Below are 27,640 nucleotides of genomic sequence, written 5' to 3'. Positions count from 1 at the left end.
GAGCCTATTACAGATACTGTAGGCTCTCCTTCACCTGTACATTTTAGGTGCGGACATCTATGAGACCATTACCAAGTGCCCAGTAGCGTAGTCCTTCCCTGTCCTGCTTTCCACGTGATCCTGCAGATTTTCTTGCAGCCCCTCTCTGATTTCCAATAGGCAAGGGAACGGGGCAACCCCCAGGAGAAAGCTGTCCCATGAAGGGATCATCCATCGCCCTCGCCTCCCCACTCTAACTCATCACCTCCCCAGGCCCCTTTGCACACCCGGGTCTCAGAGGGTTTCCAAAGCTGATGCATGCTCTGTTATTTATTTACGTGCAGTGAACTTGCAAGACCCCTGCAGAGAGATCCAGGAGGTCTCAAAAAGCCACATGCGTACCGAATAACAAGACCCATCCCAAAGACCTTACTTTAAAGACCTTAAATAGACAAGGTAGAAAAAAATTATTTCCCACTAAGAGGTCTGGGGGCTACAGCGGGCCTTGTCAGCAGAAGCTGAGAGAAATGGACCTGTCCAGCCTGGAGCAGAGAAAGCTAAGGGGGAATCTGCCTTATTTCAAGAGACTGAAATCTTCATCCTTGGAGATTTTCAAAATGCAGCTGGATGGGGGCCTGGACAACTTGATCTAGCTTTGGGAGAAGCCTTGCACTTAGTGGGGGCCAAGGCTAGGGCCCTACTGAGGCCAGGGCCCAGCTGAGGCCATGTCCCACCCAAACCATTCTGTGACAGGCACACCGTGGGTACCTCAGATGGCACCTGGGCAACTGCACCACACCACTGGCACTTCATAGAGCACCTTCTCCACCACACACAGGCGTTTCTACCCCTTTGCCCCATCCGCCTTTCCTGCCCCACGAACCTTTCTTAGGTCTTTCTGTTCTGCAAAGCTGGATCCCCGCCACTTGCATCAGGCCCCAGTCCATTGTACAGCACTATGTAATAACAACATTTCTCGATCGTGATTCACAACAATAGCTACCACCCAAGTTCTTGGCTCACGGCGCAGCCCAATATCTAACAGCGTTCAGTTCAACCCAATGTGATCCCTGTCCCCACCCCCTCCGATTCCAGCTTCGGAGCTTGGCCGGCTTCGGGCCCATGCTGCTCCTGCTCGCAAACCCCAGGCATGCTGACTGCTGCTCACAACGAAGGGGGAGCACTCGGAGATGAACTTTTGGCAGTGCAAGCTCTAGGGAAGGCTGAAGTCCCTGCTTGCCTGTCACTGATTTATTGACGCCTCCCTAATTGTGGAATGCCAACCATACATGGAGATCTGCAGAAAGAAAGGACTTGGCTCGAAGGAAAGAGAGGTCATCGCAGGCAAATCAGATGCAGGCACCAAGAAATATTTTTGTTTTGTTTTGTTTTTTCTTTGCTGCTGCAGTGAATGTAATAAATAAATGTGCATCTGCTGAGCTGTTTCTACTCAGAGTTCTCCCTTGTTCCAGATTTGGCCTTAACTTTTGTTAGTAACCTTGATCAGCAGTGGTCTGCCCACCAAGGCTATGTGTGCATATGAATTAGAGAGGGAGAGACAGTGTTCATTTCCAAAGCAGACTTCTTTTCATCCTCTGCCAGCCATTTTTTTGGATGGAGGTATCTTTTTCCTTCATTTTTATTTTTTTGGTCATAATGTAAGCATAAATTTGAAAATGATCTGCAGAAGTAAGATTTAATAAGCTTACTCACAGAGCAATAAGCCAAGAAAAAAAAAGAAAAAAAAAAGAGAGCAAAAATCACAGACCTTTTCTACAAATGGGGGGGGGGTCGTTTAAAAGAAAATTTAATCTTAAGCAAATGCTAGCGAACAACATTTGTTCATTTTGGAGACTAATCTGCAACCATTCCTCACACGCCACTCTAACACATCTCTGCACAACCCTTGTCTTCACTTCCCTCTCCTGGTTCTGGTTCAGCAGCCAGCATCTGTCACTGATTATGGGGGCTTAAGGTTTCACCTCTGAGGAGCAGCGTGGGAGCACATTGAGGTCCCTGCATCTACATGTAGCTGCACACGTCTCTTTGCTGGCATTTCACTCCCACTGTCACTCCTCCCTTCTAGATTTGCTCTTCCAGACTCTCCTCACATCATCCCTGTCCCCCATTAGCCCTCTCAGTACACCATGCCCGTGAGATGGATCCTGTGTTTTCATCCCTAAACCACAGCTAAGAAGCTCAAGGCTCAGTTCTCATTCAGGGCAAGTTAGCTGACACAAATCAGATGAGGTGTAGAGAGCAGGTCACACGCACAGCTGACCAAGGCAGAGATCTGACACAACTTAGGACACTTTTGTTTGAGCATGGTCAGTGCTGAGGAGAGAATAATTCCTTGCAGAGCAGGAGTGAGGAGCTGCAGCAGGCTGTGTGTGGCAAGGTCTGCGCAGCACCTTCCTGCACCAAACCTGGACCCCACGCCTGGAAACCTCTTGCATTCCCCTGGCAACAGATTCACTTTCCAAAACAAAATGAACTCAAACAGAGTCATTTCCTATGAGCGAATTTGGGACGGAACATAAAGCACAGGCGGGAAAATATATATGTGACATACTTGCAACAGCAGGGAGAATGATTTCATCTAGCATCCAGCTGACTAGTAAAGAGAGTCAGCAGCCCCCGAGGAGAAAGCCATTAACACACAAACACATTTTATGCTGGCCAAGGTGAGAAAGGAATGGCTGTAGGTACCGAGGTGACAGCTACTTTAGGATCAAAGGAGAAGGCTGAGAGGAAACTATAAAACTAACTTCAGATCTGGCTGGGGGAGGGGGCGTGAATGGAGGAGAAAACTTAATTAAAGGTGGCAAATAATGACTATTTTTTCTGGGAAAGGGGCAGCGATGATTTCACTTCCAACATCACACCTGAGCAAACATTATGCAAAGATGGCCTGAGTTAGGACTTCATTGCCAGTAGAGCAATGCAGATCCAGCCTTCACTTCAAAGGCTAAGAAAAGTAATTGCAAGGGAGGAACTGTTTTGCCAGTGGTGCTCGCTATCGATTCCATCTCTTCCAGAGTAGCTGCCATGGATAGCTGCTGGGCATCGCTGAGGATGTGACCATCTCATTCATGCATTTCTAACAAGACCAAAAAAAAAAAAAAATAAAAAAAAAAAAAAATGAGGTGGCACAGTGCTGAGGTGGATAGCTCCGTGGTGACCCTCACCCAGATCTGCCAGGTGAAATGCTATAATTAATATAGTGCAAGGAGAAAACGTAAGTATCAACAGCATAGGATGGCCTACAGGTCACCAGATGTAGGCCTCATCACAACAACAGGTCTCCTGCAAGCCAACAAGCCAGGAAGAAACAGCAGATTGCAACCACAGCCCAGGCTTTGATAGTAACGGGAGATTTTTGCACCCAGTGAGTTCCTGGGACAGGAAGGCAGCAAGGTCTACACCACTGCAGAGAATGGAAATGGAATGGGTAACAACCAATATTAGCTTCACAGTCTAGTCTTGACAAACCCATCTAATTTGCTTTTAAAACAAGGAGACGGATCTCCTAGGCTGGTGAGAAGCAGCAGACGTCAGTATCTTTACTTGAGCTAAGTTCTTTGACACTGGCTTGCATGAAATCCTCTTAAACCAGCAAGGAATGCGTGGTCTGTCTACTGCAGAGCAGACGCAGCACTGGTACCCAGAAGGTCGTGAACAGGACCAAATACAGGAACACATCGAAGAGAGATCCACAGGTTTCTCCCTGGGTCTGACTCCAGTCAGTCAGTGACTTGGACTTTGAACTAGAAGGAAGATGATTAAATTTGCAGGATGTCCAAAGCTGGAAAGCTCTGCAAGCACACTGAAGGCAGGAACAGAGTTTTTAAAAAACAGCTTGATGAATTAGAGAAACAGGGGAAAAAAGAACGGGCACAGTAGGAATCCATGCAAGGCTCCACACTGAGGCTGCACAAATATGGATGTGGAACCACTGGAGCTGAGGTTTAGAGCAGATTGAAAACCAAACTGTTTGTCATCAGTGCCATGCTCTTGGAAGAGCCAAAAAAAAAAGATGTGGGCTAATTAGATACAGTTCAGAGGAAAGAAAAAACAAAAAAAAGAAAAAAAGAAAAAAAAAAAAAGAATCAGATGTCTAGAGAACATGATCTTGGGGAAAAATCTGAAAGAATTGTTGAAGTTTAGCTTTAAGCAAAGAAGACCAAGGAGAAGCACAACAAGTCTGCAAGTTCACAAAAGATTGCTGCAACAGGAGAAAGGCACTGGTCAGTCTTACCTGCTTATAAGGGAGAGGTTAGGATACAGTAACAGGCTTAATCTGCAGTTAGAAAGATTCAGGCCTGATGTTATGAAACTATTAGGGCAAATAGATGGAAGAAACGCATAAAGTATCCAGCTGCGAAGCCTCTGTGAGGGGAGAGCTTGAAGAACAGGCTGGAGAGCTGACAGGAATGACATAAGTGTCCTGCCTCGGGGATCTGGAGGGGGAACAGAGATCTGGCGGCCGTCAGAGCCTCCTCTGGGGGAGCTGGCTGAGGGAGAGGGCTGGGAAAGGTCCTCCTGAAACAGAGGGCCTTGCTAAGAGCATTCAGCGGGGCAGGTAGCCAAGGCGTTTCTCCTTGCCCTTCCTCAGCCTGCTCCCCTAAATCACCCTTACCCCTCTGCGCTTTCTCTACTTGCAGTCACTGATCTGCAGTGCTCAGATCTTTTTGCACGTCTGAGGAGCTGCAAGGGCCAGCCCAGACTTCCCCTGCCACAGGGAGGTGAAGGAGGCCAGGCCAGACCTGAGAGCACTGAAAACCCTGGGAAACAGGGCTTGCTGCTCCCGATGCTTTTGGTGGGGAAACAGCTCTTGCTGCTGCAAAAGGAGGCTCCCTGCAGTCACAACTGCCAGCAGTGACAGCAGCAGAGGTTGATGCCCATGGGAGGTGAGAAAACCATGGGTTGGTTTCACACTTCTTCAGCAACCAGCGCCTTCTCCTCTGGACAAAGCAGAGGGAAAGGCTGCGAGTCTGGCACCCAAGGCAAGCGCCAATGTTGTGAGCACCTTAGCGCGTGCTGCAGATCTCAGTGGGAGGCTTTTGTTTGTTTTTTTTCCCCCTCAAAACATTACATGTCGAAGCCAATTGACATCCCTAGAGTGATCTTAACAAGGTTCTGCTGCTGGTTACAGGGCAGTAATATAAACAGAAGATTACTGGTGACCACAAGCAGAAAGAGGAAGAATAAATGGAGGGCCAGAGAATTAAAAGTTATCCTGGGCTGGGTTCACCATTGTGTTACTTCTGTTCCATGAAACACCTGCACTTGGAAATGGAATTGCATTTCCAAAACAAACAGCCAAAAACAAACAAACAAAAAAAACTATCCCCAATACTGAATGAAAAACTAGCCTCTTAAATATTTAACATTAACCACAATCAACAGAAAACTTAGAATGTGCCATTATGTCAACTAAGAACAGACACATCAGCTGAGCAACCTGGCCTTATAAGCCCATCCAGTTCAATCTGAATGACTTGCCTTCAAGGAAAGATTGGTCCTAAGTGTTTTCCTGGCCTTCCAGGTGTTAATCAATCATATATTCAGCAGCAGTCTCACACTCATTGCTAATTATTACTAACAATCTTTTGGCCTTGCATTAGCAACTCAGCAGAAATGCACTTGGTAGTATGTTAGCCTTCTCTTTCCTTTTATGTTTTTACTGGCAAAAAGCATCTCTGATATTTATTTTCTTTCAACTGAACGCTGGTGATAGACGCAGACCACAATGTCCCAGAGACTTCACGACACACTATGCACAGCAGACTGTATTGGGGCCAGCAGAAAGCAGCACTGCAATTCGACAGAGGTGCAATGGTTTCATGTATGTAGGACCCAAGTCAAATACCCTGTCCCCTGCTCCTGCCTTACAGGCCATGTCCGGAGCACATCACGGTGTTGCCCTCCTGTTTCACCTTGGGCACAAGCATGGCATGCTGCATTACTGCAAGATTTGTTAGCCTTGGCTTGTGTTGGCCCACATCTCCTCCCCAAGGACGCTCTCCCCCTGCATACAAAGTGCTGGGGTAAATAAGCACGCTCAGCCAAACCCTAGAGCAGCCAGGGGGAAATGACAAATGCTTCCTTCGTGACAGAAGAGGACCCATTGTCAGGAATCAGAAGAATCATTTCCCGGTTACAGTAGCCTTCAGGTACGTTGATCCAGATTCAAGCCTCCAATAAAGGCGCCGCAAGTGATATATTGGCTATTCTGTTTCGCTGACTGACCACTCGAGGGCAAGAATGCAGCTCCCAGAGGCGCGACACAAGGGCTTGAAGAGCTTGGCTGTATTTTCTTCCACTTAAAACTGGGAGAGGTGAATAGCTGGTGAAAGTGGGGAGGAGATTGATGGCTTTGGAAACAGCAAGGCCCTCTCCCTATGTGGGACAGCTTTGGTACAGGCAGCCAGCTTCAAGCCTGACCTTGCCCTCCCTGACCTGTCAGCAGCCTCAACCCTGACCTTGGTAGGACCACCCTTCTCCTGGGGGAAGGACAGGAGAAAAACTGAGTGGAGATCAGGTTGAGATAATTTTATTCCACAGGAGTGGACAGTCTGTGAGGCGTGTAGAAGCTGGGTGTCCTCCTCAGGCTTTGGTATTCACTGCACAGCCACCTCATGGTGCTCACACATGGTCTGGGACTGCCAACTGATCACACTTCTTGGAGAAACTTCCTCCCATCCTCACTGCACTTTGGATGTCGTGAGAGCAGTCAGACCGCATTCCTGATGGAATGCTTTGAGCCCCTACCTCTTCAAAAGTCATAAAAAATCCCAAACAAACTCTTTCCAGACCCAAATCTTTTGGCAGCATGAGCCCCAAACCCTTCTTGTAGCTCTGCTTCTCCTGCAAAGAAATCAGCCCCTTCCCCAGGAGCTGCCTCCCTTCTGCTTTCCCTTTCCCATAACCAGCCATCCCTCACCCTCCTGTTTCTGTAAAACACTCAGCACACACGGCAGCTGGGGGGGGGGGACTGAGGGGCTGGTGGAAGCCACTCAGATTTCACATTTATTTAATAGCCGTGGCTGTGCTTGTTTGATTTATCTTCACACATACGTTTGACAGATATGGTCTCATAAAAACTCCACAGAGTAAAAACACCAAAAAGGCCTGCAGCCATTCTGTGCTAGCGTGCAGTCTGGCTCCAGCTCTAGAGCTACAGAGAGATCGAGCTTGCTGCGGCTGGCAGCAATGCTCAAATGGAAAAACCTCTTAGTCTGCAGCACCCAAAAATGCAGGGTGCTTGGCTGAAACGGACCAAGGTTCCCCAGGTGGCAGTGTCTGGTCAGGAAATAAAAAAGGCCCTGATTTCCTCTTCCCATGAAATATCCCACTGCGCTTTATATAAATTACTTCATTCAAATAACTTATATTTGGGAGACTAATCTCATCCTACCCCCAAATCCTGGAAGACAGCAGTGTTCAGAATACCTCAAGAAAGTTTATGAATTTTATAGCACTTTAAAAAAAAAAAAAAAAAAAAAAAAGCTTTAAAAAGCTCTAGCAAGCCACAGCAGAATACGCTTGCTTCACCCTTAACTCATGAGGAACTTAGGAGCTTGATGTATTTGTTCCTAAAAGTACCTTAAGATTTGAGGTCTCAGAAAGTCTGCTTCAAACTGTCATAGTTCTGATAGTGGAACTGGCTGTACAATTTGTGCACAGAGTGGCTATTATATAGTCTGGGTAGACTCTACAAAAGCACAACCTCCTGTAAAATATGCATATTTCACAGTATTTTTTTTTTTTTTTTAAAGGAGAGCACACCTGAAGCTCTCATTCCAAAAGAGGCAAAGTGAAATAACTGTAAATGAAGTCACTGGAGTGTTAATGGTGCTCAAAGGTAGGATTCCAGCTGCATTCAGGTGGTGTTTTATTATGCATATAAATAACAAGCCCCCAAGTCTCTGAGCTGGCAACACGGTCTGGAAGAAGGTGCTCAGGGCTGAGAGTGAAAGACCCTGTGTTCCAGCCTGCTACTGCGGTGGCCACTTTGCTTCTTTGTACATTACTCCCACATATAAAATAACACTCTTAATACTTAACAGTCACAGAGAGATAGCACAGCTCTTGTCTGTTAACAAAAGAGAATGGGGAGGCTTGCATGTCTGCCCCACGATTATCTCAGCTGGTTAAAACCACTGCAGAAGATAAGTGGTAGAATCTGTGACAGCTTCTATGTGGGCAGACAAGATACTTTTGTTTCCCCCTTTTGTTAGGGGCAGTTTTTTCCAGCTATGGAAACACCATCTTTTTGCTTTAAGCAAATAACCAAAAAGTTTGCAAATACCTCTGCCTCCAAGATGCACTCACCAGCTCATCTGATTTCCAAGAACTGAGCCCACTAGACAAGGACTGCAGAGCCTTGCCATTTTCTCCCCAATCCTCACTCCATTACTAGCAGATGGAAAACTCAACTCACCTTTATTTGTAGCTTCAAGGGGTGGTAGTATATGCTCCCAGACCAAGGGCCAGCCCCACACCACAGACTCACCTTTTCTAGGCTTTGTGCCATTTGAGCAGAGATCACCTGTGGACAATGTATTAACGCCAACACCTGCTGTTACACACCTTAGCATTGTCATGCATAAGTGCCCACACATGTTGGGTAGCTTCTGGGCTTGGACACTCCCTACTTGCCCTACAACAAACCAACAGCAGGGAAGAGGCCAACCTTTGCTGGAGGTGGCTCTTTCCTCACCCTGTGACAGAGTAGGATACAAGAAGCTCCCCAGAAAGCTACAGTGGAGTGGAAAGGGAGGTTGCTGGGGTGCAGGGCAGGCACTGAAATAACTGTACGCAAGTTCAGGCCATTACAAGAAAGGGGACTGTATCTCCTACATAAAAAGGCATAAAAGGAGGCCGCCCTCCCCCTGAAGACAGCCACCCGTATTTGTTATTTCTATCCCTTCTTCTTCTTTTTGGATATTTACAGAGCCACGAGCAAGGTACTGACAGGCAGTCAAGGAATTCAGCCGCTGGTTGGCTGTGCAGGACTCAGGAGCTGGAGGGTGAAAGTGATGCATGGAAATTAAGCTAATTTTAAACCGCAGGCAAGAGAAGAGACTTGCTAGCAGTTACTTAAGAGAAGCTGCTGACTGTTTAAATACCATTAAGAAGATTAATGTTGGCCCGCAGAACCACTGAAAAATTAGGGCTGAAAGGGACCTCAAAAGGTCAGACCAGTCCATCCCTCTAACCCAAGGCAGCATCACCTAAACCTCGGGCATCCCTGACAGATGTTGCCTAACTTGATCTTAAAGCTCTCCACTCCCCAGGCAGTCTATTCTTTATTATCCCTGTCATTAGAAAGTTTTTCCTAACATCTAAATTGAGTCTTTCCTGCTGTGATTTAAGCCTTTTATTTTTTTTTTCCTTCTTTCTCTTTTTCCATCACAGACAAGGAGTAAAGATTGTGCCCTTTTATGTGCTTAAAGACTTCAGTTCTCTCCTCCTTTGGGATGGGGAATTTCAGTTCTTTCAAGCTTTCCTGGCAGGTAATAGTTTGTAGGCTTCCGGTTGTTCTCCCTGCTCTCCTCTGGGCTGGATCCAATTACTCCACATCTCTTCTCATTTTCCATCACCTCAACACCATGACATAGCCGACTTGCATTCAGCTTTTGATCCTTTTTCTGAAGAAGTGCTAGTTAACCCGCCACTCCCTCGCTGGGCTTTGTGGAGCTCGTATTGCTGCTGAAGTGTAAGACTTTCCACTCACCCGTATTGAATAGTCTCCTGTTTCTTCCAGACCCTTTCCCCGCTTTGGCTAATTTATTTTTAAAATTTAATTCTGTCCAACACTATATCCACAGTTTTACTTCAGATATAAAATGTCACCCTTGACTTTAATAAGAGAAGGAAGAAAATTAAGCAGGTCTCAATTGAACAGGGGGTGAAAGCCCACTGAAAACAACCTTTCATTTAGCTGGCACAGGCTCACCAGGTGAGGTTATTAAAGTGGGTTTGTGTCTACAAGGGTCAGTCCCTATGTTTTCCCAGCTGGCTTTTGGCATCAAACAGAGAAAGATGTTGAAATTTACGCAACGTTACTGCAGTAAGGCCTCTCCTGCTGGCTCGCCAACACCTAAAACATCCTTTTTGTTCGGCTATCTCCATCCCCGCTCCCTGGCCTTGCACACCTGTGTGTGTCGCACCCTGTCACCCCTCAGCCCAACCACCCCTCGCCTCCCGCTGCCCCACCCAGCAGTGACAAACAAAACAAAACAGAGGCCGTTTATATATGACAAATATATCCTTTATTTTTCAAAAAACGGCCAACACCGGGCCGGGGACGAAGCCAGGCGGCCGCACACCGAGCTCCGCCCGCTCCTGAGGCAGCTCCACCGGCGCCATCCCCGGGGCCAGGCCCAGCCCCGCCGCAGGCCGTGGCTGCCCCCTGCCGGGCCCGGGGCGGCTATATTCAGCGTATAATTATATTTAACCCTTAAAAAAGGGCTTCCCGCTATCGCCAGTTGTAGTAATTAGACTTCTTTGCCCCCATTTCACTCATGGTTCGCTACTGGGATTGCACTGAAGAGTGCAGCTGTGCTTTGAGGGACTGCGTGAGGGGACCTAAGGCCAGAGGCTGGGCACGAAACGCTCCCTGCAGCTGTGTGAGGATACCATGAGTCCCAAATCCCACAGGTAAGTTCCACCACTACATAACGCAAACACCTGGGATCAGTTAACTGGGAGCAGGGAAAGCTCAGGCCTGTATAGTGAGAAGAACAAGCAAAAGGCTAGAAGACGGATCAAATCCTGCTGCATCTTCACAGAGGGAATGCTTTCCTCCAACCCTGATGAATCACCTACATCAGCACAATACAGACACCTTTTTCCCCATACTACTGCACCTAGGCCCTGAGAGGCTCTTTGGGCTTGCAGATTACTCAAGACAGGCTGATCTCAGCTCATTTCTTGCTCTGTCTGTACTACCTCACTCAGCAGGAATCCAAGAGCACCTCATGCCCCTGGCCCCACGCTGTGTGCCCATCTCGCCAGCAAGCGCAGCTGTGGCTTGGCTGCCATTCCCTGCAGCCTGCAAGGAGCCCACCTGCCTGATATGGATGTGCCTCCCAGCAGCACCAGCAATTAGCACATGCAGGAGAGGACCCAGGCAGGCAGGCAGGCTGCACCCTTCCTAATTGACTGAAGGAAGAACACTTGAACTTGCTCCAAAAGGAAGCAAAAGCTTCAGCCTCCCTGCATTCACTGACTTGCAGAGCTTGCCCAAACGTGCATGTAGGCATCAGCTTGCAGACAGGCAATTTAGAGGAAGCAGAGTTAGGCTAGCACAAGTCAGTTGGAGATATTGACCCTTCTGGCAGTTTGGAGGCACACCTTGAGCTCAGCTTAAACATGCCTTTATTCCTTTCTCCCCTCTCTGGGGAAACTGGCTCTTCACTTCCCTTTGCAGTCATTATTTTCTTCAGCATGACTCATTCCAACTGCAAATCCATTGTATCCTTCAGCGCTGTCTATCCAGGCCCCATGAGCCACACCACAGAAAGTCCTGTGGAAAACAAATCAGAGCACCTACACCCCTTCCATATAGGCAATTCCTGGGGAGAAAGAGGCAAAGAATTTACCAAAGTGTTCTTTATTGTTCCAGTGTCACACAGGTTGCAATAGTCCAGTTTAGCTTAGGGCAAAGCTGTAGACCAATACAAAAAGCAAGATCCCCTAGAAAACAGCCACCCTCCCTCAGGTGATGATGGCACTGAGATCGATTAGTGCCATGAAGAGCTCTGCTGGCAAAGCACAGCTAGCACACACACACAAAAGAAATCAAGAGCAATTCCTGAGCAAACAGCTGGAGCAGGCTGCCTGACAGCCTTCACTAGTGTTACATTCATCACAGCAGTGAGTTCGGGTGCTTTGCAGTGAGTTATCGGGGAAGAATAAGTGTTTGCAAAATGAAATAGAGGTTTTAGCTTAAAAGCCTGCCCTATGCCATGAATATAGGGAAAGTCAGCTTAGCAAGGAATGCAAACAGTGCCACAAAATGACAACTGCAGGTGCAAACGAGGAAATGCTAGAGGCGTGATAGTGCTTCAACATTTATTTTCCCCAAAGACACATAAAAGAATTAAAACAGTTCTAAAAACCACAATGTTTTATAACACTTCACAATACATAAATACTAACTGTGCTTCCTGCTTAGACTAAGCAGCAGGGAAGTCTTTTATTCAGGCCTTTATGTCAGAAAGTGCATAAAGCTGTTTAAATTATTCAGGTACAGAACAAGTGACAGGAGAAATGTATGGCAGAGTCATTCCAGTTTAGTCCAAGACTGGGAAATTCTCCTGAGTGGGATGTTCTGCTGTTGGTTGGAAGCCACGCTCAGCAGATACTGCTCACACTGGGTGCAGAGGTCTGCAGTCAGCCAGTCCGCCATGGTCCTTGAGTAAGAGCACAGAGGCCGTGCTAGGCAATGGGGCTCCAAAATAACAGGCACGCTGGAGCAGGAGAGGGGAAAAAAAACAACAGGAAAACTGACCTGGGTATCTGTTAGAGGGTATAGAGCTTTTCCACCCTTCCCCCAGGCCTGATCCAACATTAAGTGATTTAGGTAAATGCAGGAGTTCAGTGGGGCTGTCAGCTCCACCTGGGGAAGCTACTAAGCATCAGAGCAGCTTCATTTACTGACACCTCTGTTGACTAAGACAGCATTTCAGCTAAAGGGCTAATGGATATCTGATTGATCCAAGGTTATGACTGAATCCTTAGAGCATGTGCTGTAGGATGTTTCTTTGACATCTGGAAGGATGGCAATAATGCCATTACTCAGATCTCCTCTACAGCATCTGCAAAGGACTGTCCGTGATGATGTCAGTAGTGAACACTGAGGTAAGAGCATTTGAACCAGAAACCACTGTGGCTATTTACTTACATTAAAGAACAGTTTCAGAGAGAAAATATATCTGTTCACCCAGTAGAATATGTACAAACATGTATTTGGAAAGAAGAGAACAGAACATATGTTTCCAGTCCTAGATATTACACTTACACTCACAAGGTCTGCCTTTTCCACTCAGAAGCTTATTTTGCAAAAATTCCCTTTCCATGGACAAAAAGGAAAGGGTATCTGTATGTGTGGGGGAGGACTCTCAGGAAACCAGTTGTTGCATTACTCTTCAGTTATACCTAAAGGAAGCTAAATGAATCATCCAGCATAACATGCAGTTGACCAGCACAGGACTACACAGAGCAGTTGCTATCATGTTTGTTGATTTGCATGTACAAGTAGCAGGTACCACCTTTCAAGGTGAAACCGTATCTGTCCCAGCTTACCTAGAACACTCCCAGTGCTCTACTTCATGCAGCAACTCCGAGTTCTTCCTCTCCTGTGTAGCTGGGTCTTCCTCTCTGGAGAGCCTCACAAGTTTTAAGAAGTGGAGTGGGAGATGAACACACGTTCTGAAGGGCACAGACATCTACAATCACAGCACAAGTCACTCGAGTTCTCAAGGAAAACCTCCTCCTTAGCAAGAAAATTTGCATGGCGTGTAGTTGATTTATTACCGCACTTACAAGATAAACATTAATGCAGTGAACTCCCTGACCCTTGTATAAATAGAGCACGGAGTAATCCCAACCACTTTACACAGGATCAAAGAAAGAGGAGCCAGAGCTGTTTCAGCTGAACAGCCTGTCTGTCCTGGCTGCTTTTGCACCTTGTATTTTGGCCTCTTTTCTTACAAAAAAAAAAAAAACTAGAGGGTAGATTTGAGGTATCAGTGGGGTGAAGGAAAGCTTTCTATGACTAGGTGAGGTGCAGGAAAAAAAACAGAAAACAAATAAATTTGCTGTTGTAAAGACTAGACTTGCCTTGATGCAGCAGTCACAGCAGACGACACTAAGAGAAAAAAATTCCCAGCATTATCATTTGGGTAAAGCTCAGCAGACAGCAATGCTGTAGCTAAGGGTGACTTTCCCAAAGCAGCCTTAACATGTGATCGTGGCACAATCACTTGATGGCAAAGGGAACAAGTCTAGAACACCCCGCTTGGTTTTCCAGCCCTCCTGTTTATGGTAGTTTTAGCCAGCTGAAGCACATCAGCAGTCATAGCTTGAAGGCTTTATCTGCAAGTACCCACTGCTTCTCACCCAGCACCATCAGTTACTAAATTCCCAGTGGTTTGCTTGTAACCAATTCAATGCTTTGCTGCTGCTTCAAATAGATTTAAGTGAGCCTGAATGACCTTGGAATTCTTCTCTCCCATGAGAAAAACTAACAAATAAGTGGATACTTGTGGGTCTAACTTCATTCCCAGTCACAAGGTCTGGAGTCTGCTTTTTCAGTCCTAAACAGAAGGTTCTGCTGCAAAGCCTCTCCCAGAACCTCTCAAGCCCTTGACTCAAGTAAAATGCAACCTACAGAGCAAAATGAAGGGACTAATTGCTGAGAAGAACCAATAGCACAGTAAATTTGGTTATTGCTAGCTTAATACTAGGAGTTAATATTGATACCACTTCAGAGGCAAGTTTTTCCATCTCCTCTGCAGCTGTAGACACTTCAGCCAGGCTTGTGTACTAAGGCAAAACTGAAAGGCTAAGGAACCTGTTCCCATCCAAGTGCTCCAACTGTTTGAATACTGAGTGTTTCAGCACTGTTCTTTCACTCTTCTCCCTCCTCCTTCAGTCCCTTTGTAGCAGCTCACCTGCTGCAGAGGTAACAGCTGTAAGGCCACTTCAGAAACATCTGCTTACGGCAGCTGAAACAGATCTGTGGAATGGAAAGTTATTTGTGAATGCCAACTGGAAATATCTTCCTACCAACAGCATCCACCGCCTGCCAGAGAGCAAGCACATAAACTAACCTTCCAAAGGCTTTAGATCCACATACAATAACAGAGATCCAATGAAGGATAGCAGAGAGACAGGAATTAAAGGCTAAAAAGGCAAAAAAAAAAAAAAAAAAGCCTTATTTGTAAGCCTGTGTTTTTATGATGCAGAGGTTTGGGGCAGCTGCCAGACAACAGGAGTTTAAAAAAAGGCTCTTGAACAAACAATAGCTGTATTGTGCAAGAGTGTAACAGTAGCTAGTTAAGAGAGGGAAGAAGAGAGACATTCTTTGAGGTAGACTGCAGCAATCCCAAAGAGATTAAGTCAGGGCAACTTTGAATCCAATCCTGAAGCCAAAAAAAAAAAAAAAAAAAGGCATAAGGAAGCTGATGAGTCGCTTGAACTTTATAAAAAAGAACATTCATACACAGCTGGCAGTCAGAAGTGATATTATCTTGAGAAACAGCTTGAGAAAGCTAAAAAAACTTCAGCAGCAGGAACACAAAGAGGGTAAGAAAGCTATTTTAGCATAGGCAGAGAGAGGCAAGTTAAAGCAGGGTCAGTGAGCAAGGTGAGAAGAAAACGGATCCAGGAGCACAAGATAAAGGGGGTGGGGAAGTATCAGAGCTGCACTAGCAGAACTGTCTGCTAAATAAGTGAGGGCAAGAAGCTGGTCCCCAAAACAAGCAGCATGAACTTCTTCACACCTGTGTTGCAAAGGGCTTGCACCGAAGGCATCTGCTCTAGAGGGGCTCGATGGAACAAGCCCTCTAGAGCAGACTGGGTGAGTAAACAGCCCAAAAAAAGGGGGCAGCCAGCAGGCCGGTGCTGCAGGTAGTTCCCTGCCCCTCATCTCCCCAGCCTGCGCATCCACCACTCAGCAGGGTGGTTCACATCAACACAGCTCAGTTAACTGTGGGAGTTAACAGCCTTTGCTTCACCATGTACCAAATCCCAGTCAAATATCTTTGTGATTTCAGAGCTGGCTAACAGGAACAGTTCTGCTAGCACGGAAACAACAGTCAAGAAGTATTTAGCAATGGCTGGGTTACTTCCTAGGCAACTTACACAGCTTATGTTTGATTAGAAGTCATCACAGCACAAGTATTAAAAGATTTCATGCAGCTGTGGGCCAAACTCAGAACAGCTGCATGAACAGGATAAATTGAGGCAGAGAGCACCTCAGCAGTTCAGCACTGAGGGACATGAAGGCAGCCAGCTTTAGCAAAGGCACGGACAGCACAACAACAAGGAAAAGAGACTTACCTTTCCTCTTGAAGAGGCACCATCACTGCCTCCCTGGGAGGTGCCTTCCCCTTCCAGCACTCTCACTGCGTATCTGGTTCCGATCAGTTCAGCAATGGTTGGTGATGGCCACATGTTAGGAAGGTGATGGTCCTATCCAAAGACAGGAGTCAAGCATCAGAGAAAGCTGAAGGCACACATATTTGGGGAAGTCATCCTCAAAATTGGGTCCCAGCAGGCTCAGCAGCATTTGTCTCAAAATTCAGTTCTGCTAGCGATAGGCAGTAGGCGTTGACTGACAATACTAGTAAAGAACATGCAGGGAATCCTGCTTAGTTCTTGAGCTTATAGACAAGAATGCAAGCAGCTTCCTGAAGCAGGTCCTTCAGTCCCCATAGCAGTTAATCCCATCCCCAGAGCCAGTCTCTTGGGACTCTGAACAATATGAAAGAGTTCTTCCTCATGTAAGACAAATCAAACTGAACAGTAAGAAACTCCACAAGGACACCACAGCAGCCTTGTTTTACACCACCTCCAAGGAAACAAACGTCCCAACTGAAGATTAGCATGCGATGTGGCTTAAGTAAAACCCATATAACGTGACCACTGCATGCACAAGGTTCAAGGTGCCTTCTGGAGTCACCACCAGATGTATCAGAACAGCTTGCCAGCTGGTATGCCCCACTTACACGTTCCCTGCTTTGAAGGCCACTCTCTAAAGATTTGGATCTTGCTCTGTAAGGAGGCAGCTGCTGTTGGCCAGCGTTCAAGGAACAGTCAGAGTTGATGTCTGCCAGCATGGGTGCACTCACGGGAGGACGTGTACGATCTGCAGTGAGACCTGGGCAGGAAGAGAGAGTTTCTGATTGCAGAAAGAAAAGAAGGAATATCAACTTCTAAATATTCTCCCCAAAAGCTGACTGCTCAACAGCATTACCCCTCCTTTCTGAAAGCACCAAGGCCTGCTTTCCCCACCCTCAACCTCCATCAGCCCTGATCACAAAAAGCAGAGGTTACAGTAATTACAGTTGTCAGTAGAGTGATGAGTTTTTGATAGTTAGCACCATTTAGTTTAATAAAATCACATGGTGCACTTTCTTCTTGAACATTCAAAATGTTCGTTTAGCTTTTACTGTGATTGCCACTTATGCCTTCGGGGACACGCTATCATTGCTTTGAAGCCACAGGAGCCATACAAGCTTCAGTCAACTGCAGAGGAATGGTTCCCTAAGTGCACCTCCCTAAACTCATTAATTGATGTCAGAGCTTCTCCTCCATCAAGTGTCTTTAGGTGATCGGAGTGATGTAGCACAGTTAGCCCCAGCCTAAGGCTTTGGCAGCCCAGCAGGCACTGACTCTGACTGCACTTTATCACCACCGGGTTTGGATTTGCACCAAAAAGGAGACTGACCTGTGCTCTTGCAGGACACTGATGACCTGGCTGAGGCAAGGTGGGTGCTGGAGGACAGCTTGGGAGTAGGCTCCTGTGGATCAGAGGACAAGGTATTCTTAAGCTGCACACAGGAGAGACCAAGCCCACTTGTTCAGAAGCACTGCTGCTAAACAGAACCCAGAACCCACCAGAAATAGTCCAAGGCTTAGTCAGAAGTGGAGGGGAGAAAAAAAAAACTGTGGTACATTCAGAAACTTTGTGTCCCAAGAAGCAATTACAAGTTAATTGCCCCCAGCAAGGAAGCTCTGGTCAAGCTGGTGAAATTTCAGATTCCCGTTATCTCCCTCACACAGCTCAATGCAGATTTTAGCTTCATCTGGTCAGGAACCAACTTCGCTAGATTCTCCCTTCACAGCTTTCAGAGTACCTTGCCATTTTCTTGGCTCCAGCTCACACACAGCAACACTGGAGAAGAAGAAACTATGCCCCAGTAACCCAGTTCAAACCCAATGCTGTACCTAGGCAGCATTTTCTAGCTTCTCTAGATAAGTAGGAACACAATTCAATCATATTGCAGTCTCCATAAAGAAGGTCCTTCCAGCTTACAGTAATACACCAACCACGTGCTCCTCAAACACCAAACATTCCTCCAAGTAGCACAGACTTGTGCAAATATAGCTACATTTTTCTGCTTTTATTAATTCATATCCGTTTTCCTCAGTTAAGCAATTGTATTCCAGGCTGATGTTTACAGAAAGCAGATTGCTGATTGTTTGCCAGAGCATCTGTGCTAGACACGATGTGTTAGGGCTCAAGTTCTGTCCCACAGAGTTTCCGACTAGGCTCAGACTGAATCCCAGAACCAAGCAGTGGAGCTTTTCAGTCTGTGGAGTTAAGGAACCCAGGGGCCACATATCCCAGTTTACTGAAGAATGGCACTCCTTCAGTTGCTCCACAGGCAGCAGAGTGGGAATTCACCAGTGAAGTTGCTTCCTGAAAATAAATCACGTGAAATGCAAATATTCCTAGCATCAGCTGCCTCACTGTGAGGTAAAGTGGGAGTAGTTTTGGCCCATATTGGTCAAACTTCTGAGCATATCAAGACTTCTGCAAGCCCTAATTTTAGAGACCAGATCAGAAGTTAGCTTTTATAGGCTGCAGTCATGCCACAATGAAGTGTTTAAACATCACATGAGCTTCTGTAGAGGCAAGGCCTTCAGTGAACCTAATAATGTCATGTTTATTCACTTTAGATAGACAAGATTACTCACACTAAGATTTAAACCTCATGTTCTAGGATGTGTGTGTGCACAGATCCAAAGCCCAGACCAGACTATTTACACCTCTCCAGTCCCTTCATTTAAAGCCTTACCTGAACTTCTGGTCCCAGCTGCTGTGCTACAGCACTGACAGTTTTAAACTCTGGACTGGCATCTTGAAATGTTAAGGAACGATCACTTGGAGATCTCAAGGTGATTTTAGGCATCACAGGCATTTCTGAGGGTTGGGAGAAGGGAAGAAAAATACACACACACAAGATAAGACATTGTGCTGTAGCAAGAAAATAACAAATTTTATACCCACAGAGCAGAATTTGGTATTTGGTTCGACTTTGTTCTGTTAGATAGTCTGGTTTCAGGTGATGGTTAAAATCCTGTTCTCTAACTTAGCTGACAAATTTGAACTCCCTAAAAAAGGGTAAGCTGAAACATTTTCAAGTCTTAATACGCCACAAGTAGATTTTCTAGAGAATTCTTGTGCCATATCACCTTTATCAACATAAAATTCACATTCCCACCTCTCTTGCATTATATGCTATGGGGAAAAAAAAAAAAAAAAGAAAAAAAAAAGGTGGGCTTCCATTTCAAAGGCCATCCATTATTTTTAGCCAGCCATGACTTCCCTTGCATGCTTGATGGGCCCCTTTGCAGCAGGTACCTGTGGGCCTGCCCCCGCTTTCCCTTGCTGTGGATGGCTGCGGTGTCTGTGGCCGTTTTGTTTCTGCCAGGAGCTGTTGGTGCCACCTGGACTCCTGTGGCACGCACTCTCTCAGCTTCCTCTGCAGCACCTGCAGGCAGAGCATAGCACCAGAGAGAGAGACGGTAAGAAAGAGTGAGACCAGTGGTGACAACTGGATCTTCAGCAATGGCGCTGTTCTACAGCTGCCTCTCCCTAAGAGGGCTCTGGGCCCTGTGCGCTTGTGCTTTCTGTACCTCATTTCTAGTTTCTGAGGCACGTGAGAAGCTTCAGATAATGTGTTTGCTGTCGAATACTTTTAGAAACTCTCAAATTTGAGACAAGGCTTGATCAAAGAGTGTGGAGTATTTTCAGGACCACAAAATGTTCCAGATGGAAGAAACAGCAACAGAAATAGGGAGACTGATCTTTCTCCCCTGAAGATTTGTCACCTACCATATTCCAGACATCGTGTGTTGGCAGAGGGTCTGCCCAAAATTTAAGTATGGCTCACACATGCCTCTCCCAAACCCAAGCCAGTAGCTAGGACGTTAACTCCATATTCCTAGAAAACATCCCATCAGCTCTGCAGGTCACCTACAGGCTTTAGATGAGGCTTGGGAGCAGCTACATCATCACTGGGAGTCCTGTGTTTTTGCTCGACGATCACCTGAAAGAACAGAAATTATGCTTAGGCAGTGAGGTTTCCTCTGCTCCTCGTACATCTTTCTGATCAGTGGCACAGTGAATAACTCAAGTCAGAATTTGGGAGCGAGGAATGTGGGGAAGGCTTAAAAATGGCACAGGGAAATACAGAACGATGAGGTGCTTGCTGCAGAAGGGAGCACCGCAGAAAAGAAGTCAAGCTGCCTCCAGCTGCCTGGTTCACTTATTCTTGCTCAAAGGCGATGCTATTTAGTCTGTGTGTACAAGTGGAGAACACGTGGGAGTGCAGGTAGAACACCACAACAGCTTCCCACACTTGCTGGGCTCTCATTCATTTGCAAATTAGACCACTGTTCGCTACAGGAGTTTAAAGTAGCTTTGCAGATGGGGAAATCCTCGCTGAAGAGCTTTCACAAACAAAGGCCTAAGTAGTAAGTACTCCGTGCTTCCTTCTAGCATTTGGGACTTCAGATTGAAGCTTGTGCTTCTCATCAACCCCAGGAAGAAAAAAAGGAATCAAAAGCCAGTTCATCCTGCCACCTGGAGCTACAGTTTTGTACTGCACAGTGCAACGATTCTGTCATGCACTGAAAAAAAATACAAGTAGTTGTGATGTATTTTCTCCCTTCTGTTACCATCCATTTATTTATTGAACAAATTATCAGTTTCCAGACAAACGCCAGAGCCTTTTCGGAAGGCTGGAGCCACAGCCAAGGAAAGTGAGAACTTCTGTAGGGGCGCATGGTTTAGCTGCAGCTGTTAACCCCCTGCACTCAAGGAGCACCATCAAGGGGAGGAAAAAAAAGCTGCTGTCTAGCGTGGTAAGCAAACTTTACACTTTCTAAAATATTGCTCTTTATTACAAGTAGAGTCGTCTCATCTCCTGCCAAGATGTCTGTTTGCAAAGCACGCCAAGGCCACGAAGCCTCATGCCAATGTTTTAGATCTGCTCATCGCTCCCAGCTCAAGCTGCAGCAAGTGAACAGCATCCCAAACCTTCAGAGGCACTCAGGCGTTTTTGTATCCGGGCATCTTCAGCACCATCAACATTGCTGGAAGCCCCTACCTCTTGAGTCAGCACCACAGCCCCTGGAAGCAGTTTGGATTTATTTTTTTTAAACCCTGCCTAAATTCCTGCAGCAGCCTGTTTACACACTGCCTACAGGCCTCTGCCCCAGGCTGAGCAGAGCACTCGCTCAAAAGTGATTTTACACTTTCATGCATCCCGCAGCAGCTGAAAAGGCAAGAAAAACTAGTAAGAAATGCCAGACAGTACAACTCAAGGAGCCTGTGAAGACATAAAGGTCTGAGGAAGAAAGCGTAAGCAGGCAATGGTCTGTTTCAAGGAGCTGCTGCCCTGTATGGAGAATAAGTTTACCATCTAGCTTCATAAAACTCTGGCTACTCCTGAAATAAAACAGTGCTGGAAATAAAGTGTTTGGGGGGATAAACGTGGTGATCAAATATTGAGTTATAGCTGAGAGGAAGCTCCAGACAGTTCTGGACTAGGAGTACCTTCGAGAAGGACTTTAAAACAAGATTTGGGGAAGAGGTTTCAGCAAGGATGGTTTAGAAACCAAGTAGTTAGAGCAGGTGGTTGCAAAACTGTCTACCAACTGTAGTCAGTCAGTCACTCACCTTCCGAAGGTTGTACCTCCTGTGCTGAATGTCATCCAGAAGTCGTTCATAGGGGGAGCAGGCACGCTCTTTGAGCGGGGCAGGGCGCTGCAGTCGCTCGGTGGCCTTGCGCAGCCTCACCCCAGCCTGCAGCTCGCAGATGATGCTGGGCCACAGGGGTGCCTAGGAGAAGCCAGCGAGGGACAAGTCACCAGCAGGCAGAAACACACGGAGCAGCATCCTCGCCCTCCCTGTCACAGGGCACACTTGGCAGCTGAGGTCTTGCAGAAACACAGAAATGTGTCCTTAACACCCCCTTCAACCCACTTGTGGGGCACAGTACCAAGATGGAGAATTGCTTCTCTCTACAGAATCACTTTAAAATAAGTGAGCTGGCTCCCCAGTTCATTCCTGAATGTTGTCATCAACTTTATGAATGTATTTCAGCAAAACAGCTTTTCTTACTAGGTACCTAGCCCCATTTTCTTGAATAAGTACTTCTTGGAAGTACTGCAGGTGCTAGATGATTTTGTTGTTTTGTTTTTTCATCCTCCTCCATTGTACTACCTCCTAGGAAATGCTGATAATGAAATCCCAAACCTTACCATTAAAATCCTCTGAATTTTCAGAAGCCAAGGATTGAAGGGCCCACAGACCAAAGAGGAAGACAAAGGGAAAAAGATCTCTCACTTCAACCTTTGCAGCGGCTTATGCTAGCTTTTTCAGCCTGGAGACACAATCTGATAACACTGACATCTGCTCATCCTCTTCCTGTATTAATACCTGTTTCCACAGGATGCTCAGGCATGCAGGATAACCCAACAGAAGTTAAGACAGGAAAAAAAACATAATCCACTCAATAGCCTGTTTAGACAACATTGTAATGGAAGTGCTAAGTCAACAGCTTATCTGGATCCCAAAGGCAAATTGAGTAAGAACGAGTGATTGTATTATAAACAGTGAAAGGGAAGTAAAACATTTTTTAAAAACTGCCTCAGAACAAAGCTTCTGACTTGAATTCCTCTCCCTCTTTCACTTACAGGGTGAAGCACCTTCTCTCAACTTATCCCTTGAGATATCTTGGTATAATATCAGAAAAGTCTTATGCAAGCTCTGACCGATGGGCTGCCTTCAAGGAGAAGGACGCTCAGTTGGATTGTTTTAGCCAGGCTTTGGAACAGCTGGATCTCAACTCCAGACCAGCAGGACACTCAGACAGTAGCCAGACGCTAGCCATATCTCCTGGATTAACATAAGTACTGTTTGGGAGAACACAAAAAAAATAAAAATCAAAGTCCTTCTGAAGAAAGCTGGGTAAACTGGTCAGCGTTTGCTTGCTGTACAACACTAAACACATCTCATTCTTTTCATTCATGGGAAGACAGCTGTTCCTAAGAGGTCTCAGTGCTTAGATTTCAAGGTGAAGATTGTCCTCTGACACACACGGTCAGCTCTGCTGAGATGGTACAGCCCTGCACGATACCAGCTTGTGGCCTGTGTTTCAGAAGCCCTTTTTTCAGAGCAGCCAGGATGGAAAAGCCTGGTCCACAGACAGCGTTAACTGCATGGCACCGCTCAAGGCATCAGCTCCAATCTGCGGGCTCCCAGCAAAGCTGGCACCCTGGTTATTTTAAACTCAAGAGTGTGTCAGAACGATGCAATCGAGTGGTGCACAGGGAGTTGGAAACCAGAGGCAGAGGATTTGCAACAGACATCCTGCTTTTGGAATTTATGTCTCCTGAAGGAGCAGAGGCCAAATACACTGGCCTTCAGGCCACACGGCAAAGCCCATGTATTTATTCATGTATTCCCTGCAGAAAAGAGCATCAACTGCTGTTGATGAGTTTGTGGTTTGAGATAGCTTGCCAGTTTATTTTAATAGATCACAAAATTGAGAATATGCCCAAACACACATTTCACAAACATTTTCATACGAATAGTTTGAGCACGCTTCAAAGCGAGTGCTATTTAGACAAAGGGAGCGAGTCCACAAGTCTCTCGGGGCTTGCCGTTTGTCTCCACAGACTCCAGACTACACTGCATTTGTTTATGCCGGGCAGAGCTCCAGCCAGAAGAGTTATTTGTTTCTGATTGAGCCCTAGCTATGGAGAGCCTTGAAAAGAACAGAGGGAGATGCTTTCTCTGCCCCAAACACACAGTCCAAGATCCATTCTGTCCTTCTGTAGAAGGACAGGAAAGATAACGAGCAGGAGGTAGGAGCTACATCTCCAGCCTCCCCCTCCATTCTGCCTTTTTTGAGCTGCTGAAGCTCAAAAGGATGGTCAGAGCTACCAACTGCCTTTAGCCTCTCCAGCCCTGAACCAGCACAGACCCCACGCAATAAAATGATCTCATCCACCTTACTCCTGCCACCAACAGATCAGCTTTCTGGGAGCTGTCAATCCAGCTGCAGAAGGAAGCAGATTGCTTCTGGCAGGTATCAATTCCTGCCAAGAGATGGAGTTTGGGGCTCATTTTCAGGAAGAAACAGCATGAGAAACTACTTGTGGACACTTATTCCAAAGAGTGCCTCCAATTTCACTTTTAGAAGTGGTTTAAGTTGAACCACAAAGAGGCTCTTTGTGCAGAATAAGTGTCCGCATGAGGTAAGCACATGAAATAATTTAACTTCAAGTTCACTCCCAGCTTGTTTTGCAGACAAGTCTTTAACTACGTAGTCTCTTGAACAACCTAAGAAGTTTTGTTGGTGTTCAAGCTCCCTTCTTTGTTTTATAGAGAGTCATTGGAAAACCTCAGAGAAGCATGGGTGGACAAAAAAAAAAAAAAAGAAAAGAAAAAAGCCCAACCTACCATAATGAAGGAATTAAATCCCTTACCCTCTGTTTTTCCTTCTTCTGCAGGGGGGTTTCCAGCAAATCTTCAACATCCATTTTTCTCAGACTCTGAGAAGCGAACAAATGAGGTCATTACATTGGGCTGTCCAGTGCTTTTCCATCTATCCAGTATGAATTATTAACGTTGAAAAGCTTAGAAGCCCCAAACACCCAGACATTCAAAAGCTACAATAAATCACTACTGTGTTGCAGAGACAGAAGCCATTCATGTCATCAAAATAAACCTTCATCTAGGTACTCCATTTCTAGTGCAACAGGAAGAGTACTTTATAATTAGATCAATTTATGCAGGTAGAAGGGATAGTAGCTAAGGGGTGATCTCAAATATACCTCTTTGGAGGTCTGGATGATGGACACAAGCTTCTGAAGTTCCATAAATTCAGTAAAAAGACTCCTACAGGTCATTTCATAATGGCTCTTAGCCTCAGAAGGCACAGACAAGCGCTCCTCACAGGCCTGAAAGAAGTGGAGCTATTTAATAGAGAGATCTTGAAATGAAAAAACATGGAAGGCTGGAAGAAAGCAAAATTCAGTTTCTTGATGTATGGTTAAAAATCATCTTCCTCAGTTTCTTTGTATCTTTTCTGTTTGTTCTATCGCAGATGCAGAGGAGCAAAGAAGCAAGATGCCTAATCTCACACGTACAATAACTTAAGTAGCTGTGTGTAATTTATCTATCTTGTTCTCCATAATGTATGCTTTGAAATAAGTGCCTGGAAGGGAAAGCTTCCAACACACACACACCACAACAAAACAGCAGGTGCAGTCACTTCTCATGTTCTTTTTCCCCCTTGCTCCCCTACCCTGAATAGACTGGGGCATGGAAAGTGTCTTGTACCCTTCATTTATGGTTGAGAGGAAGCTCGTAATTTGAGTTGTGACATCCAAGTCCTCTTGCAGAGACCAAATCTTAGGGATATTGAAACAAGTCACTTGTCCAGTCATCTAGCTATTGAATGCTGCCTTTGGTGACTATGCACAGAAGGACTTTGTAGACAGAGCTGCAAGAGCCATGCTTAGTCTTCTTTATTAGTTCTTTTCCATAGGCACTTGAGCACACCTAAAATATTTTTGCCTTCCCTTTCTGATAGGAAAGCCGTGTGTTCCCTCTATGTCCTCCCACAAGCTACCCAGCTTTTCCCCCTAAATGGTCTGTTATCTTGGTTAACAGCATTGTTAACCTTCAGCTCCTCCGAAGCTGCTGCATTTACTAAGCAGGAAGAAGGAAACCTTGATAACATCCTGCAGGGTGACCGCTGGCTTCATTGCCTCGTCATCCAGCTTCAACATGAGGCAGAGCAGCTTCTCCAGGGGCTCACTCAGTTCTCGCTCCACTTGGCTGTCGATTCCCCAGTCCAGGGCTTCATAGATCACCACTCCCAAGTACTCCAGCAGCTGCAGACAGAGGCCAAGGAAGCAGTGCAGCACCAAGTGTTGTGAATGACCTGTACAGCCCTCACTTCCCAGCCATGGGGGGCCCTCTGCTGCCCTCACAGCTGAGCACAACGCTCAGGATGAGAAGGGCTCTAAAAGCAACCTGGTGCTCAAGTAACCTGAAACAGTCCCCAGATACGCCATTTTACCCTTTTAAAGGATTTATCTAGCACCTCTAAACGATCTGTTACCAGGACAAAAAGTCTGTGGGCTATTCCAGGGTACACAACATCTGTGCACATTGTCTTAATTGAGTTCACTCCTAGCATCTTGTTTCATTTTCCAGATTGCAGGGGACAGTGACTCCCGCAACGCTCAGCAAGTACAGACACCTTGGCAGTTTTAGATACCGGCATCTCCCAGGCTGGCCTCCTACTGCTGCAGGATTGTATCTGCACACATAGGAAGGCAAAGAGACGGGCTTACCTTGTCCTCTGACTGCTGAATGCTGCCAACATCTGAAAGGGAAACAAGAGAGGAGGTAAGGGGAAGATAGCTGCATAGATATTGATACACTGCTTTTAGAATCTCTGTTGAGACAGAGAAATTGGGAGAGCTCTTGGTAGCAAGGAAACAAATCCTTCTTGGTAAGGTCAATCCCACCCGAGGAAACCAGGCCTGCATTTGGATACTGCTGCAGAGCACTACCAGATACTCTTTTTACTTACTGTGGGCATTAGCCCCAAACTAACTGCTACTGGTTGCTTCCTTTTGCCTGCTGGGAGATATCTAACCACAAGGAAGGCCATGGATATTTATTTATTTTTTTTTTTTTTACTACATACACACTCTTGCCCCCTCAGAGCAATGAACTCTGTAGCAGTACAACTACGTAAGACAACGCTTGTTGCTGTTTGCTAGCTGCACATAGTGATAAAAAAAGTCAGTTTTAGATTTGCCTTGAGAGTTAATAGAAGGGAGACATAGCTCAGAGATGAACAGAGCAGGACATGAAACAATCTGAGGCTTTATTTTAAATAACAATTTCTTTCAACATAAGTTGTAATAGGCTTTCATCTCAGCTATTCCCTTGGCCCTTTAAAATAAAACATAGGCAACAGAACAGCCTATACAGTCAGAACACACTGAAAAACATATAGAGGAGGAATAAAAAAAAAATTTCTCCCACTTTGCCCCTAAGTTTCAGCCAGTTATAACAACAACCCCTAGCATCCTCAGCTGGTCTCACTCTTACCAGACTTATGGTACACCCTGAAGGAAGCAGTGCCATCAGCGTGGATAAAAATGCTCCCAGGGCCTTTTATGAACACAGAATGGAGCGACGGGGACAGCCCCTGTGCCAACTGCTTCATCTTGCAGCAGCACTGAAAGCAAAGCGCCCAGGCTTGCTCCTCGCTTATGGGGTGCTCGAAGCACCTCAGGACCTCAGCCAGAGACACCTTGGCAGCCCTCTGCTCGCAGCACGGGGGCTCCATGTGCACCCTCACACCTCACATCGCAGGCTGTGCCCCCAGCCTAGGAGCTCAACACCCCATCCAGGACAAGGGGCTGCTGGCGCAGCAGCCTTTTATCAGCTCTGCTCTCCCACAGCTCCCTCCCTCCCTCCCAGGTGCCATCGTTAACGCCAAATTTGCTCCACATTTTTTTTTTTTTAAAGGGACGCCGCTTTGACAGAAACAAGGTGAAGTGCATAGCAAAGGGGCTTCCGAAAAAATAAAAAAAA

At 46.2% G+C, this 27,640-nt stretch overlaps 1 protein-coding gene across 1 annotated transcript; it reads right to left on the bottom strand.

Annotated features, from left to right (window-relative positions):
* Positions 1-11,650: 11,650 nt before the first annotated feature.
* Positions 11,651-27,392, bottom strand: LOC309873747 (protein spire homolog 1-like; the record flags this gene model as incomplete). Its single annotated transcript, XM_082751445.1, has 16 exons — positions 11,651-12,461; positions 13,297-13,439; positions 13,834-13,861; positions 14,667-14,731; positions 16,057-16,188; positions 16,725-16,876; positions 17,447-17,519; positions 18,801-18,925; positions 19,367-19,496; positions 19,986-20,054; positions 21,689-21,850; positions 24,505-24,570; positions 24,853-24,978; positions 25,753-25,917; positions 26,383-26,414; positions 27,152-27,392. The coding sequence occupies 16 exons, from the start codon at positions 27,390-27,392 to the stop codon at positions 12,275-12,277; spliced, it is 1,896 nt and encodes a 631-aa protein (XP_082607571.1). The 3' UTR covers positions 11,651-12,274.
* Positions 27,393-27,640: the final 248 nt, after the last annotated feature.

This window comes from Aythya marila (genome assembly GCF_965140915.1).
Source record: "Aythya marila genome assembly, chromosome: 1".
NCBI classification, from domain to species: Eukaryota; Metazoa; Chordata; class Aves; order Anseriformes; family Anatidae; genus Aythya; species Aythya marila.
Note: the sequence above shows the minus strand (reverse complement) of the source record. Positions and strands in the feature narration are given on the sequence as shown.